Genomic DNA, 17,231 nt, shown 5'->3' with positions numbered 1-17,231 from the left:
AAGACCTCACCCCCGAAGTTTATTGGCATAAGACCGACTCTGGGCTCCAGGCATACCAACCAGTCTGTCCAACCCGAGTCATTCTCTGTGATCCCGGTGAAACTTGTTCTATGCATTTCTTTCATCGAAGTCAGGCTGATGTGGAGCATCCTCTAGTTTCAGCACACCATTAGATGCGAAGCAATCTGCCCTGCAAGAAGGCTGTTGCTGAGAAAAGACCCTTACATTTAATTTATATTCATTTATTTTTTCAAGCATGTTTTAGTGTTTCACCCATTGGTTTATAATCCTATAAACGTTGGGCATCAGATCTGGCAATACCCAGGGCAGGGGGTAGCCTTATGGTTGTGCTCACTGAGCATAAGGTGGCAGGTCTGATGAGCAGAAATAGTGCTCCTCACTCCTGTGCTATCTCCCAGCCCTCTACTCTTCTTAGGACTCCTAAATTTATTTCCTCAGGATATTCTGTGCTCCAGGACCTATATACCTAGTTACCTATTTGACATAATCATGTAGACATACAAGGGTCAAACTTACCTGTTCAAAATGGAGCTTTAATTCATACATTCCTATCTCCATTAATATCATTTAGCTGGTTGTTCAGTCAAAATTTGGAAGTCTTGGGACCAGAGCAATAAATAGTACAGTGGGTAGGGCACTTGCCTGAATGCTGCTGGGTGTGCCCAACAACAAAAAAAATCCACAAATTTGGGAGTCTTCATTTCTTCTACCTTTTCCTGCCTTCAAGCAATCACAAAACAATGAATTCTTCCATCTCTTTCTGCTCATCCCTGGTTTGACCCACTCTCATTGTTACCTGGATGACTGCTTTTTCTTCCATCTGAAGTAGCTCCTCCTTTTTTGGGGGGGGGTCGCACCCAGCAGCACTCAGGGTTTACTCCTGGCTCTACGCTCAGAAATCGCTCCTGGCAGGCTCGGGGGACCATATGGGATGCCGGGATTCGAACCAATGACCTTCTGCAGGAAAGGCAAACGCCTTACCTCCATGCTATCTCTCCGGCCATGAAGTAGCTCCTCCTTGCTGTGGTGACAGTTCATCTCATCTCCCCACTTCCTCCCTTCATTGCACTTACCACAAACTGTTTCTGTGTACATACTGAATTGTTATTGTCAGTTTCCCTGACTAAAATGTATACTCTGAGGGCTGGGCCTGATCTCACTCCACCAATAAATATTTACCATGAGTTCTGGATCCTAAAGGGGTATGTGTGTTGTATGTTTATGGAGAAAATGAGCGTTAATTACATAGCAAGAACTGCCTTTTAAGCTCAAGAATCACTGATATGGAAGGTGCAGTTGGCCCTGCCCACAGACAACAGTTTGAACTGTGCATATTTGTGACTTGAGTTGTTAGCAACTGCCACAGTGTGAAACATGAGGTAAAGTGGAGAGTGTGAGACGACTTACTGGGATCAGTGAGTCAATTTAATCATGAAAGTCTCTCAAGGGTTCCCAATTGTCTTTTTTTTTTTTTTGGATCCCACCCGGCAGAGCTCAGGGGTTACTCCTGGCTCTACAGTGTAGAGTCTACACTCAGAAAACGCTCCTGGCAGGCATGGGGGACCATATGGGATGCCGGGATTCGAACCACCATTAGTCCTGAATAAGGCAAATACCCTTCCCACTGTGCTAAAGCTCTGGCCCCAAGCTCCCATGGGTGGATAATCCTAAATTGTTTTTTGTTTGACTTTGGGCCACACTCAGTAATGCTCAGGGGTTACTCCTGGCTCTGTGCTCAGGGATCCACTTCTAATGGTGCTTGGAGTACCATATGAGATGCATGGGATCAAGCCCAGGTCTGCTGCAATGCGAGGCAAGAGACATACTTTCTGTATTATCACTCCGGTCTACCAATCCCAAGTTTCAATAAAAGGAATGCTGACTAGAGTGAGAGTTCAATCGTAATTCATGCTTTGCATGGAGAGGCCTGGGCTAGTTAATAGCAAGTGTCCCCAAAACGAGGCATAAATGACCCTGAGCGCAGAACAGGTTCTTCCCACCTGCACCTTCTGGTGTGACCCCAAAACAAAACTCAAGTCAGAATGACACACTAGTTTCACATTTAGACCTCAGAAGTCACTTTTTTTTTTTTTTTTGGCCACACTCGCTGATGCTCAGGGGTTACTCCCGACAATATGCTCAGAAAACGCTCCTGGCTTGGGAGACCATATGGGACGCCGGGGATCGAACTGCGGTCCGTCCTAAGTCAGCCGCGTCCAAAGCAAACGCCCTACCGCTGCGTCCTCGCTCCAGCTCCAGAAGTCATATCTCTTACACAGATCTCTTAACATTCAAAGCAGGGGTGAGGAGTACAATGGCTAGAGCACTAGTCAGGCACGTGGTCCGATTCAGGTTCGAATCCCTCCAGCACCGCCAGGGGTCACCCTTGAGCACGAACCCGGGGGTAAACCCAGAACACCAGCAGGTCTAAGTGAATTAATTATAAGTGCATAATAGGACCCCAGGGGGCAGGGCCTTTAGCCGTGGAGATCTGGGAGTGGTGGTGCCGAGGGGGGGATTCCCACCGAAGCAGGTTCCAGTGGAGACTCCAGGATCCGCCTGTTCTTTTAGACGATCGCCAAGGTCACTTCTTTGGCTCCCTAAGCCCCAGCGCCATCTCCTACTTAGCCATCACAATTCTGGCTTATCCAGTGGCCTAAGCCCATTTCTCTGAGCCCCGCAAACTGATCGCCGCGCGGGTGTGAACTGACAGATCTCCAAGCAGCAGCATACTGTGAGCTCATAGTTGCCCACGAGCCCAGCACGAGGCCGGCTCAATCGGTGACTGCCAGGTGAAGGAATGAACGAACGAACGACTGCCATTTCAAAAGGGGTCAGCTCCAAGCCTAGGGCGAGGGAAATGATCCTAGAGCGAAGGGCGAGCCGAACTCCAGGGAGTTTTGTTGCAGAGACTCGATCCCGAGGCAGGCTGATGTAATGCACCCACCTGGCAGAAGAACCTCCCCAGAAAGTAGGTCATGTCCTTCGTATCCCTTTAAGAACCAGCGGCTCCGTTTCCGCGCCTGCGCACTCGAAGAAAGTAAACACCTTTTTACCCTCCCCCCCGCCCTTCCTTTTTTTTCCTTCGAACCAGCTGCAGCCTCCGCCCAGATTCCCCGCCCCCGGGTGAAGCAATGGTCCATTCCAGAACGCCGGGCTCATCCGGGAGGGGGGAGCGCGCAAATGGTATCTCCCTTTGCCTGCGCTGTTAAGCCTCCAGCCCGGGGCCTCGGAGGCCGACTCCCCCCTACCGAAGGCAGCTCGATGGGCTGATCCGGGAGAGGGCGGGGGGAGCCGGGTCGAAGGACCGGTCTGAGCCGGTCTCCGGCGCAGGCGCAGTGCGGATAAACAGGAAGCAGGCGGTGGAGGCAGCGGCAGCGTCTGAAGAAGAGACCGAGGGGGTTTTTCAGGGGGAAGCCGTGGAAAGACCCGGGAGGGCAAACAGGAGAGACTCAGCTGAGACGGGAGAGAAGAAGCGTCGACCTTCCGTTTCTCCGGGACGAGCGACCTCGCGGAGTCTCCGCTGAGGAGCCCGGCCCGGGTTGGTGGTGGTGGTGGTGGCGGCGGCGGCGGTGGCTGACAAAGGGCTCGTGCCGGTGCCGCCGCCCTTCTCTTCGTTCCTCATCTCCACATCCGGGCATCGGGGCATCCGGGTCCCTGCGGAGCGGGTGCACGCGCGCGCGGGCGGGGCGGGGCGGAGGGGGAGACGCGGGCGCGCGCGTTCGGAGGGGGCCTCGCGAGCCCCTCTCCCGGGCTCCGGGCCGGCGGCCCGACGGACGGTGGCCGAGGAGGACCACGCCGCAGAGGTGGCGGCGGCGACCGGGACCGCGACCGCGGGCAGGCGGAGGATGGTGCAGAAGGAGAGCCAGGCGGCGCTGGAGGAGCGGGAGAGCGAGCTGCACGCCAACCCCGCCGCCTCCGCGGGGGCTGCAGCGTTGGAGCCGCCGGCAGCTCCGGCCCCCGGAGAAGAGCACCCCAGCGGGGCCGGGGGCGCCGTGGTGGCCAGGGCGGCCGGCGGGGCTCGGAGGTTCCTGTGCGGCGTGGTGGAAGGTGAGCGCGGGGCGCGGGCTCGCTGCCTGCCCCGCCCGGGTCCGAGCGCCGGCCGGTCTCCTCCGTCGTGGCCCGGGCGGGGTGGGCTGGGGTGGCGGCGCCCCTTCTCGGGCCTTTGCCCGGCGATCGGCTCTGGCGCAGCGTCGGGTTTCTCGGCCCGGCTGCCCGACCCCGCCCGCCTTTGGCCCCGAGCCCGGATTCTTCTCCTTTCCCGCAGCCGCTGCTAGCAGGGCCCGGGTTCGACGCCGCAGGCCACCGCTCTTGGGCTGCTGGGCCCCAGGGGCGGCGTCCGACGGGGATTTGGGGTGGGGGTCGTGCTGAGACACTCAACCCTTGGGACGGGGAAACCCAACCTCTCCGACCCGTGCTTTGTACTTTCTGGAATAAAACAGGCACCCCTTCCTTGGCATTTTCTTTTGCAAGTTTTTCTCTCGGCTCAAATGTCTTTGACGCTTTCTTTTGCAGCCTTAAAAACAACCCCTTGCCGACTGCTGTGCTTCTTCTTCTTCTTCTTTTTTTTTTTACAAACCCCTAGAATTAAAAATAGTCTCAGAAAGTTGTTGAGAGAACGCTTTTTGGATATGGTTAGTGCAGAAGAGGCCTTTGAGGCTTTCAACTCCTCCCTTCCCGTTTCCGTGTAAAAAAAAAAAAAGAATAATAGAAAATAAAAAGAATAATAGAAAGAAAAAGACGTTTGTTTTTTTTTTGGATTGAGGGAAACTCCCAGGTCAAATTTAAGAAGATGGTTCAATGCCGGGCCACATTCCCTATGGAAGGCTCTATAATTAATGGTGGTGCTCTTTTCCTGGAATGCTTCAGGCATTTGAATTTTCTGCTCTTTGAGCCATAACTGTCTTTAGTTCTCTCCTGTAAATGGTTGTCTTTGCAGAAGTAACAGTGAACATTAGCCCTTATTAAAGAAAACATGGGCAAAGAATCGTCCTCTTGTTTGAGAGCTTCGGCTCTGAGGGTATTAATTAGATGGGTGGTGATTATGGCTTTTATATTCATTTTAATTGTTGGGACGATTAGATGTATTTTAGCAATTACAGCTCTTGGTTAGTTTTAAGGTAAACTGAAAGTGAGATCAAAGCATTTTGTATTTAAAATGTCCTTTAACCTTTACTCTTGAGAAGTTGTCCTTAACTTTCACAGATAAGACTGAGGTGGTGGAGTTGTAATTAAGGGGCTCCAACTACCAGTTTGTTACTTACATCACTACTTAATTCATGGGTTTTGAGCTGTTTCTTTTTTCTTTGGGGGCTCATTTGGGGGGTGTTTAGAGCTTCTGGCTCTGTGCTTAGGAATCATTCCTGGTGGAGGCTCTGGGGCAATATAGGATGCTGGGATCAAACCTGGATCACCCTATTCAAGGCATACCCACTAGACTGTCTCTCCAGTCTGCCATATTTTTTGTCTTGGTTTGGGTTCCACAAATGGCATCGCTCAGAGCCTACTCCTGGTGCCTCAGAGGAATATCTGGGATGCTGGGGATCCAAGCCAGGTAAACCATGTGCAAGGCAAGCACTTTACTGCTCTACTGTTTCTCAAGCCCATTGGTTTATTTTTATTGTTATTTTGTTTTTGGCAACATTCAATATAACTGAAAGAAACGAGGTGTAGTAGTTAGTTCTGTGGTGCTCAGGGTGCCCTATGGTGCCAGGGATCAAATGTACTTGCTTCCCCCTCTCTGGCCCCTTCAAGTCACATTCTATAGGCTTGGTTGGGTTTTGAATTTGAACCACTCCTGGTAGTCTACTCCCTGCTTGGTGTTGGGGATTGATTGTTCTCTGTGGTGCTTGGGGAGTAGGACAGGGGCCCAGCCATGCTTGAATCGAATATGTATCCACTTAGCCCCTCCTCTGCCCCAGCCAAGTCACATTCTTGACTTTTAAATTATTTAAATCTTTGGCTCCAGAATTAAGATTGTTTAGACCTTCTTGTTTGGACAGGTTCCACTAGAGAATTTGTTGTGAATATAGTTTAAGTTTATTTATTTTTATTTATTTTTTTATTTTTTTTGTTTTCGGGTTACACCCTGCAGTGCTCAGGGGTTTTTCCTGGCTCTACGCTCAGAAATCACCCCCGGCAGGCTCAGGGAACCATATGGAATGCCGGGATTCTAACCAGCGACATTCCGCATACAAGGCAAAGGCATTACCGCATTACCGCTGTGCTATCTCTCCAGCCCCCTAAGAGGCCCCTAAGATTTTTTTTAATCACATCTGGAACTTTAAAAAAAAAATGGGTGAGGGCGGAGAGGGTAGGGAGTTTGCCTTGTGTGGCCAACCGGGTCCATTCCTGACATCCCTTATGGTTCCAGGAGCAACTTCTGAGCATAGAGCCAGTAGTAAAATTAAAAAACAAAAACTTAGTAAACACAAACACTATGACTCTCCAATCTTATTATTTTTTTAATTATATATATATTTTTTTATTTTGGGTCACACCCGGGAGCTCTCAGTTACTCCTGACTCTGCTCAGAAATCGCTCTTGGTAGGCACGAGGGATACCCGGATTCAAATCACTGTCTATCCTGGATCGGCAAATGCCCTACCTCTGTACTCTCTCTGGCCCCTCAAATCTTACTACTTTCAAGGCGTGCTCCAACTCTTAAAAAACCTTAAATTCTAGATAGTAACCTATTAACAGTTTGGATTACTTTGTTTCTTCTACCGCTGTGCTCTCTCTCTCTCTGCCCCTCCAATCTTATTACTTTTAAGGGGTGCCCCAACTTTTTAAAAAACTAATTCTAGGTAGTAACCTATTAACAATTTGGATTACTTTGTTTCTTCTATAAGAAGAAAACAAGGTTTAGATGCTCTTCCTTTTTATTTTTTGGTTTCTGGGCCACACCCTGAGGTGCTCAGATACCTGGCTTTGAACTCAGCAATCACTCCTGGCTGGCACGGGGGACTTATGGGTTTCTGGCGATCCAACCAGGGTTGGCTATGCAGGCAAACTCCCTACCCAATGTGCTATCGCTTCTGCCCCAACTCTTACTTTTTTAACTTTTGGCTGGCGGGGGAGGGGTGTACTTCTGGCTTTGCACTTAGGAATTAACTCCTGGCAGTGCATGGGAGACCATATAGGATGCCTGCACTCAAACCCGAATTGTTTGCATGCAAGGCAAATGTCTTACCTGCTGCACTGTTGTTCTGGCCTCATAAATACTCATTTCTTTTTGAAATGTTTTGGGAGTGGGGTTGGTGCCAGATCTTAATGCTTTAGAAGCTATATCAGGTTTTGTGCTTAGGAGTGATCCCTAGCCAGTGCTTTGGGACTGTCCATATGTGCTGAGATGTGAACCAGATTCACAGCAGAAGTGACCACATGGATGGGAAGTACTGTATTTTCTGTACTCTCTCTAGCTCCTAGATCCCCAGTTAAAAAGTTAGGTTTAGGACTGAAAAGTGATAGTACTGTGGGTAGGGCACTTGCCTTGTATGTGGCCAACCCAGGCTTGATACCCAGCACCCCATATGTTCTCCCAAGTACTGCCAGGAGTGATCTCTGAGCATAGCCAGGTGTGACCTAAAAACCCAAACCAAATAAAGTTAATTTAGGAGATACTTGGTTGTTATTATTATGGTGAAAGAGGAATGTAGTTTAACTTTTTATTTATGGAGGAGGGAGAGGGTCCCTTCTCAGAAGTGTTGACTGTGTCAAATAGTGGCAGTGCTCAGAGGCCATGTAGTGCCAAGGATGGACCTGGGCTCCTATATGCAAAGTCTGCACTCAGCCTGTTGAACTACTATCTCCTTGGATTGTCCCTACTTGCTGCTTTTTTTTTTTTTTTTTTGGTTTTGGTTTTGAGGCTACACCCAGTGGTGCTCAGTGGTTACTCCTTGCTCTGCACTCAGAAATCACTCCTGGCAGGCTTGGGGGACCATATGGGATGTCAGGAATCGTACCCAGATTTGTCCTGGGTCGGCCCCATGCAAGGCAAACACACCCTACTCTTGTGCTAACTCTCTGGACCCCCTACTTTTTAAATTACTGCGTTGCACAATTAATGTTATGGTAGAAATTTACCTAGGAAAAGGAAATAAAAATCACTTTATAAATATCACCAATGGGGGTTGGAGTGCAACCAACCTGGGTTCCATCCCTAGCATGCCATATTGTCTGTCTCTGGAGTACCGGCAGGAGTAACTCCTAAATTTGCCTGGGTTACTTTGCCAAAAAAATAGTCACTGACTAAAGATCCCTTTTGTATTTTACTGACTATTCAAATATCCTCAGATGTTGGTGTATTGTGCACTTTTTTAAAAATAGGTTTTTGGGTCATACCCAGTAATGCCTAGAAATTACTTCTGGCTCTGTATTCAGAAATTATTCCTAGCAGTGCTTGCAGGGACCATATGGAATGCTGGGGCTTGAACCTGGTTGAATGCAAGAGATGTGCCTTACCCACTGTACTCTCTCCAGTTCTATTTGTATACTTTTATTTTTAATGGGATTGTATGTTTAAAATCTGCTTGTATTCTTGGGCTTTTATTTTTCCTTTGACCAAACCCACTGGTGGGTGCTCAGGTACTATTCATCTCTGCTCAAGTCTTTTCTCGCAGTGCTGGGAGATAATATATGGTGCTATGGTGCCAAGGGTTTGAACCTGGGTCAACTGTGTACATGGCAAGCACTTTACCTCCTGTATTCTCTCCAGTCCAATTAAAGCTAACTTTAAAAGAGTGGGGACTAGGGGCTGGAGTGATAGTGCAGTGGTGTAGGGCATTTGCCTTGCAAGTAGCTGACCCAGGATGGACTTCGGTTTGATCTCTGGCGTCCCATCTGGTCTCCCAAGCCAGGAGTGATTTCTGAGCGCATAGACAGGAGTAACCCCTGAGCGTTACAGGGTGTGGCCCCAAAAAAAAAAAAAAAAAGAGTAGGGCCTAGAGAAAGTACAAGAGGTAAGGTGTTTGCCTTGCGTGTGGCCACTTGGTTGCAAACCTGATTCCAAGTCTCTGGCACATTTGGACAGTCTCCACAAGCACTGCCTAAGCACAGCCAAATAAAATACATAGCTCCTAAGCACTACTTGGATATGGCCCCCAACACACACACCCCAAATTAAAAATATAAGAGTTCTAAATCTTATTGCAGAAGAAGCTATAGCAAAACAATCCAACCCAATCCAGAAATAAAATTACCAAGAATTACTACCTAGGAAGAGAATTAAATTTTTTGCATGGTGATGATGCCTTTATTTTTGTTTTGTTTTTTGATTTTGGGGGGGGGGTGGGCCACACCCAGCGGTGCTCAGGGGTTACTCCTGGCTGTCTGCTCAGAAATAGTATGATACCTTTTTTGATAAAAGGCAGGCATTTCTTGGGCCTAAGACTCCAGTCCTGTAATCTGCCCGCCTATCTTCCTTTCCCTACACCCAGCTGTGCTTAGGGTTTACTCCTGGGTTTTTTGTTTGTTTTGTTTTTGTTTTGGGTCTACACCCAACAACATTAGGGCTACTCCTGAGTTCAGACACTCAGGAATTACTCCTGACAGTGTTTGGAGGCCCATATATATGGCATGCCAGGAATTGTGCTCTGGTGGACCAAATGCAAGGCAAGCAATACCCTACATTGCTCTAGCACCTGATCTGCTTTTCTTGGTAAGTAGCCTGCCACATTTTGAAACTTGAAATTAACTGCATTCTTTGAATTTAGGATTTTATGGAAGACCTTGGGTTATGGAACAGAGAAAAGAACTCTTTAGAAGGTAAGAGAGAGAGAATGAGAGAGAGAGAGAGAGAGAGAGAGAGAGAGAGAGAGAGAGAGAGAGAGAGAGAGAGAGAGAGAGAGAATGTGTGTATGTGCTTTTATTTAAAGAAATATTAGCACTGAGTTGGTCTTGATAATTTTGATGATTTCTCAGTCGGAGAAGTGCTTATGCCTTATCTTTCTTCTATCATGCTGGTTCTGGGAAACTGTTAGATTTTTGGACTTACCTACCTTATCCTGAGCACTTCTGCTTCTATTTAGACTGTTTTATATCTTGACATTCTTTACAATATTTAATTTGGGTTGGTGATTTGATTGTGCCTGACAGTGCTCAGGGGGCTATTTCTGACTGACTGAAAGTGACTCCTAGCAGTGCTGGGGGACCTGAAGTTGACCTAAGTTGCTGTATGCAAAGCAATACACACTAAAATTCTATGAAAAGTTACTACTCTGTGGCAATAATTAGCTTTGTAAGAGATGGAGATACTCTTGAAAAAAGGAAGATTTAAAGCCTATATATAAGCTATGTGAGGCCAGCAGTAAAGCTTAGTGGTAGAGCCTTGCCTTGATTGTGTGCACCACTGGGCTTGTCCCATCACTGAAGGGAAAAAGTTAGCACACACTGACTGCTATGAGGTTGCTCGCATCCCAACTCTGGGTGCCTAATCTCCTTTCACTTCACCTTGGTTTTGCCCAAGTACTTTTTTTGGGTGGGTGGGGTTTGGGGCTATAATCAGCAGTGTTCAGGGGTTACTTCTGGCTCTGCACTCAGAAATCACTCCTCTCGGTTTCCGGGGACCTTATGGGATGCTGGGGATCAAACTCGGATCCGTTCTGAGTTAGCCACATGTACCTGCTCTGCTGTTGCTCTGGCACCCCAAGTACTTGTTTTAGGCACGAATATCCTTTACTTCTGACTGTTGCTTCACTCCTCTTTGTCTCCATTCTCTGTAGAATTAGCTTTTTTGTTTCGTTTTGTTTTGTTTTTGGGCCACACCCTGCGGTGCTCAGGGGTTATTCCTGGCTGTCTGCTCAGAAATAGCTCCTGGCAGGCACGGGGGACCATATGGGACACTGGGATTTGAACCAACCATCTTTGGTCCTGGATTGGCTGCTTGCAAGGCAAACGCCGGTGTGCTATCTCTCCGGGCCCTAGAATTAGCTTTTTCCCTTAATAAAATGTCTGTTTTTTGTGCCACACCCAATGGTGCTCAGGGATTACTCCTGGCTCTCCATTTAGGAATAAGTTTTGGTGGGCTTAGGGGACCATATGGGGTGCCAGGGATTGAACCTGGACAGCCATGTGCAAGGCAAATGCCCTACCCGTTGTGCTCTCTAGTCCAATAAAACTATTTACTTCAAAAAAATAGGGCCCGGAAAGATAGCACAGTGGCATTTGCCTTGCAAGCAGCCGATCCAGGACCAAAGGTGGTTGGTTCAAATCCCGGTGTCCCATATGGTGTGTCGTGTGTCCGTCCGCGCCCCCCCCCCCCCCCCAGGCCTGCCAGGAGCTATTTCTGAGCAGACAGCCAGGAGTCACCCCTGAGTACCACTGGGTGTGGCCCAAAATCCAAAAAAATAAATAAAATAAAGACCATGCCTGTTGCCTGTTTGTACATTTATATATATGTATGTCATTTTCTTTCTTCTTAAGGCTCCAGAAATGGGAATTAAATACATACCTGTATGCTCCAAAAGATGACTATAAACATAGGATGTTTTGGCGAGAGATGTATTCAGTGGAAGAAGCTGGTAATCTTTTTCTTTCTAAAACAAATTCTGAATTTATGGAACTATGTTTTCAATATATTTGCATTAGAATTTTATTAAGGGGGGGAGAAAAAGAAAAAAAAGAAAAAAAAGAATTTTATTAAGTATTTTCTCTTTGTAGGTAGTTTCTATCTAGTGACGGATCACAAATTGAAATTATAATAATGCAGTTATGGTGTAGTTCTGTATATGCTAGTCTGACTCCATCTTTATTTAGCTTTAGGTTATTCTTTTTCCTTTTACCATGATATAAATTATTGGCAGCTGGGCCTAGGTGCTAGAGCAGTGCAAAACAAATGAGATACCTACTGGGTACACATTTTAAGAGATTGCAAAAAAAAAAAACAACACACACACACACCCAGTAATCAAGATAAATAATCTGTAATTTTGAGGGGTTAGAATCAGCAGTGTTCAGGGGTTTTTTCTGGCTCTGCACTCAGAAATCACTCCTCTCGGTTTCCGGGGACCTTATGGGATGCTGGGGATCAAACAAAGCAGTGCAAAACAAATGAGATACCTACTGGGTACAAATTTTAAGAGATTGCAAAAAAAAAAAAAAAAACCACAGACACACCCAGTAATCAAGATAAATAATCTGTAATTTTGAGGGGTTAGAATCAGCAGTGTTCAGGGGTTACTTCTGGCTCTGCACTCAGAAATCACTCCTCTCGGTTTCCGGGGACCTTATGGGATGCCAGGGATAGAATCAGACATGCATGGCAACTGCACTATCTGTTGTATTATTGCTCTGTTCTTTAATACACACTTTTTTGCATATGAATGGTTTGGCTACAGCACTGGCTTAATCCCCAGTGCTGGATATGGTCCCCTGAGTACCCCTGTTTGTGTTCCACAGTTCTTCCCCATTCCCCCCCAAAAATGTTAAAAACAAACCTACTCCCCCAAATCAAAATGAAGACCCATATCCTAGGAGCATCCTAGGAGCTGGAGAGATAGCACCATGGTAGGGCGTTTGCCTTGCACGCAGCTGATCCAGGACAGGTGGTGGTTTGAACCCCAGTATCCCATATGCCTTCCAGGAGCACTTTTTTGGGGCCACACCCATTTGATGCTCAGGGGTTAATCCTGGCTAAGGGCTCAGAAATTGCCCCTGGCTTGGGGGGACCATATGGGATGCCCGGGGATCGAACCGTGGTCGTGATCTTTCCTTGGCTAGCACTTGCAAGGCAGATACCTTACCTCTAGCGCCACCTCACCGGCCCCCAGGAGCGGTTTTTGAATGCAGAGCCAGAAGTGTAACCCCTGACCGCCGTTGGATGTGACCCAAAAACAAACAAAGACCCATATCCTAGTCCAGGTCTATACTAAAATGTAAGCCATCACAAACTATCTTTGCCACTTGTATTCTTATATTGAATCAATTTCATAAAATTGAGAAACAGGTCTGGAGATATGGCTTAGCAGTAAAGTACCTACCTTTTTTGCAAGATCAAGGTTTGATCCCAGGCATCATACATAAGACAGTATAGAATAAAGTCAGAAATAAGGTAATACCTAATTGTATGTAAGAGATACTTTTCTGGGGCTGGAGAGATAGCATGGAGGTAAGTAAGGTGTTTGCCTTTCATGCAGAAGGTCATTGGTTCAAATCCCGGCATCTCATATGGTCCCCCATGCCTACCAGTAGCGATTTCTGAGCGTGGAGCCAGGAGTAACCCCTGAGCACTGCTGGGTGTAATCCAAAAACCAAAAAAAAAAAAAAAAAGAGATACTTTTCTTTTGACATTTGTGTGAAGGGAACAATTTTATTGGGGCAGAGGGGACCCCGCTTAATGATGTTCAGTGGTTACTCCTGCCCTCTACTCTTAGAAATTACTCCTGGTGGGGCCGGCGAGGTGGCGCTAGAGGTAAGGTGTCTGCCTTGCAAGTGCTAGCCAAGGAAGGACCACGGTTCCATCCCCTGGCGTCCCATATGGTCCCCCCAAGCCAGGGGCAATTTCTGAGCGCTTAGCCATGAGTAACCCCTGAGTATCAAATGGGTGTGGCCGAAGGAAAAAAGAAGAAATTACTCCTGGTGTGCTGTGTTGTGGGATACTAGGGATTGAATTCAGGTTGGCCTCTTGTAAGGCACTCGCCCTGCCTGCTATACAGTCATTCTGATCCTGATGGGAGAGATTCTTTTATACTTGAAATTAAATGTTATCTAGAAAGTTTTCTTGAATTGTGAAGAAGCAATTAAAACTTAATCTCATCACCATCTAGTATTGCTTAACTACGCTATATAATTTAAGTGTATCTTTAACTTAATTATTTTTTTGGTGGTGCTGGTAATGAAATTTAATGTGATCAATAGTCAAAAGATAGTCAAATGAGATACTGCTGAATGTTACTTAATGATAAATTCTTTGTTATGAAATAGTATTGCAGTTAACTTAGGAAACTTAACTATAGGGGCCGGCGAGGTGGCGCTAGAGGTAAGGTGTCTGCCTTGCAAGCGCTAGCCAAGGAAGGACTGTGGTTCGATCCCCCGGCGTCCCATATGGTCTCAAGCCAGGGGCAATTTCTGAGCGCTTAGCCAGGAGTAACCCCTTGTTGCAAGTCAGCCCCTGAAGAAGTTGACTGATGGAGGGATGGAGGATGAGGTCTTTCCCCTCCATCTCGGAGCACGCGTCTGCCACCTTGTTCAGCCGGCAGTTCTGAGGTGAAGCGGCGGGTAAACAGCTTGCAGACAGTCAGACTTGTGGAAATATTAACTTTATTCGGTGGACAAGACTGAAGTCCAAAGCCTCAGCATCAGTTCCAGCCAAAAGCCCCTTGCCTTCCACAGACCCTTGTTTTTATCCCCCAGAATCAGGTACCATCCTAGGGTGGGGGCAGAATGCTAGGTCACACCCTAGGGTAGGGCACAATCACCATCAGGGTAGGGTCAGTAACATAATAATCCCATAAAATGTTTACATACACAACAACCCCTGAGCATCAAACGGGTGTGGCCCGAAAAACAAAAAAAGACAAAAAAACTTAACTATAATACATTTTTTTTCTGAGTTAGAAATATGAAGTTGGGGGGCTGGAGAGAGAGCATGGAGGTAAGGCGTTTGCCTTGCAGGCAGAAGAACGGTGGTTTGAATCCTGGCATCCCATATGGTCCCCTGAGCACTGCCAGTCATGACCCCAAAAAACAAAAACAACAAAAAAATGTATTCAGGAGTGGCTGGAGTCATAATGTAGTGGCTAATCATTTGCCTTGCACATTCTCCCAGGTTCAGTCCCCATATGGTTCCCCTAAGCATTGTCAGGAGTAAATTTTTTTTTCTTTTTTTTTTTTTTGGTTTTTGGGCCACACCCGGTAACGCTCAGGGGTTTCTCCTGGCTATGTGCTCAGAAGTTGCTCCTGGCTTTGGGGGACCATATGGGACGCCGGGGGATCGAACTGTGGTTCGTCCAAGGCTAGCGCAGGCAAGGCAGGCACCTTACCTCTTGCGCCACCGCCCGGCCCCTGGAGTAAATTTTTTTTGTTTTTTTGGTTTTTGGGTCAATCCTGGCTCTGTACTCAGGAATCATTTTTATAGGGCTCTATATGGGATGTCGGGGATCGAAACTGGGTCAGTTGCGCACAAGGCAAATGCCCTCTCTGCTGTGCTGTTTGTTGCTCTGGCTCCATGCCAGGACTAATTTCTGTGTCAAGCCAGAGTAGCCCCTGGCAGTTGCTGGGTGTTTGTTTGCCCAAACAAAACATACATACGTCTTCAGGGGCCAGAAATAAAGATTTACCTCAAGTTTGATTCCTGGCACTTCATATGATCCCTCCAAGCAATGTCAAAAATGACTTCTGAGCATAGAGCCAGAAGTAAACTCTTTTTTTTTTTTTTTTTTTTTGTGGTTTTTGGGTCACACCCGGCAGTGCTCAGGGGTTATTCCTGGCTCCAGGCTCAGAAATTGCTCCTGGCAGGCACGGGGGACCATATGGGACGCTGGGATTCGAACCGATGACCTCCTGCATGAAAGGCAAACACCTTACCTCCATGCTATCTCTCCGGCCCCAGAAGTAAACTCTTAATGCCATTGGGTGTAGCCCCAAATATCCGCTTCTGATAGAAGCTGGGGAGATGGTTGAAAGGACCAGAGATGCTTGACATGGAAGGAACCTTATCTAGATTCCTGGCACTGCATGGTCACTCAACTTGGGCTGAGAAAGTAGTTCAGGAAACAGACTATGTACCTAGTATGTGGAAGGGTGCAGTTTGAGCCTTTGTACCTCTTGGTCTGCATCTCACCACCCCCAATGTGACTCCTAGTTTAGCTGTGGCAACTCCCAAACACCACTGGGTATGCCCCTAAGAAAATAATTTTTATTTCTTTTGCTAATTGGACAACACTTGACAATGTTGAGTGCGGCACAGTTCAGTGTTGTGGGCGGTTGGGATGGGGTGTCCCTTGTGGTCGTGCTCAGAGTACTGTACGGGGTACATATTCGACCCAGGGTGCTCTGGAAGCATGCGCCAGGATTGAGTGATCTCCTTAGCCTCTGGGGGCTTCACCATTGGGGTGAGGGATCACGAATTGCTGGGGATTAAACCCCAAACTGGTGTCCAGAGCATGTGCTTCAGCCTTTGCATAATTTTTCTGACCCCCAATTTTTTATTTTAGTAATGTATTTTTGGGAGATGGAAACAGTAAAACACTTGTCTTGCTCTTGTGAGACCCTTAGTTCAGTTTCCTATTTTTTCCCCCAAATTATAGTTACATATAATTTATTGATTTAGAAAATGAGTTATTTTAGCAAACAGCAAAAACAAAAGACATACCTCAAATATTCTTATGTTAGGCTTTTGCTTTCTTTTATGGCCTATTATCCATTGGACATGACGGGGGTTTTTTTTGTTTGTTTGTTTTGTTTTTGTTTTTGTTTTGTTTTTGGGCCACACCTGATGGTGCTTAGGGGTTAGTTACTTCTGGCTCTGCATTCAGATGTCACTTCTGGCAGGCTCAGGGGACCATATGGGGTGCTGGGGATCAAACTTGGGTCTGTCTTAGGTCAGCTGCATGCAAGGCAAACGCCTTACTGCTGTGCTATCATATCACTCTGGCCCCTGAACATGACAACTATATATATATATATTTTTTGGCCACACCCGGTGATGCTCAGGGGTAACTCCTAGCTATGCGCTCAGAAATTGCTCCTGACTTGGGGGACCAAATGGGAAGCCTGGGATCAACCTGAGATCTGTCCTGGGTCAGTCGCATGCAAGGCAAACACCCTAACTATGCCATCGCTTCATCCCTGGACATGATAATTTTATAAAATTAGGAAACTTCTGTTCTTGTCTCTTTCAAATTGGAGAAATTCACTTAAATCAAAGGTGATTGTTCTTGAAGCTTTTTAAAAATCTGGTCTCTATTCTTTAGAGCAACTCATGACTCTCATCTCTGCTGCACGGGAATATGAGATAGAGTTCATCTATGCTATCTCGCCTGGATTGGACATTACCTTTTCTAACCCCAAAGAAGTATCTACGTTGAAACGCAAACTGGACCAGGTGACTCTCTTACTTTTAAATTTTTTCCTAAATTGCTAAGTTCAACTAAGAATTTGGGTTGCTTCTAAATGATCTAAAATGGATTGGAACTGTAGTAATAATAATAGCATAGTGGGTTGATTTAGAAATTAGTTTTAGGGGCCGGAGCGGTAAGGCGCCTGCCTGCCTT

The 17,231-nt window shown here is 46.9% G+C and overlaps 1 protein-coding gene across 1 annotated transcript in view; it reads left to right on the top strand.

The window, feature by feature from the left end:
* Positions 1-3,854: 3,854 nt before the first annotated feature.
* The window catches only part of OGA (O-GlcNAcase), a 34,632-nt gene continuing 21,255 nt past the window's right edge, over positions 3,855-17,231 (top strand). The window contains exons 1-4 of the mRNA XM_049790829.1: positions 3,855-4,071; positions 9,735-9,786; positions 11,443-11,540; positions 16,932-17,062. Of these exons, the coding sequence (XP_049646786.1) occupies positions 3,870-4,071; positions 9,735-9,786; positions 11,443-11,540; positions 16,932-17,062 (483 nt within the window). The 5' untranslated portion in view covers positions 3,855-3,869. The remainder of the gene's footprint in view (positions 4,072-9,734; positions 9,787-11,442; positions 11,541-16,931; positions 17,063-17,231) is intronic.

This window comes from Suncus etruscus, chromosome 17 (genome assembly GCF_024139225.1).
Source record: "Suncus etruscus isolate mSunEtr1 chromosome 17, mSunEtr1.pri.cur, whole genome shotgun sequence".
NCBI classification, from domain to species: Eukaryota; Metazoa; Chordata; class Mammalia; order Eulipotyphla; family Soricidae; genus Suncus; species Suncus etruscus.
Note: the sequence above shows the minus strand (reverse complement) of the source record. Positions and strands in the feature narration are given on the sequence as shown.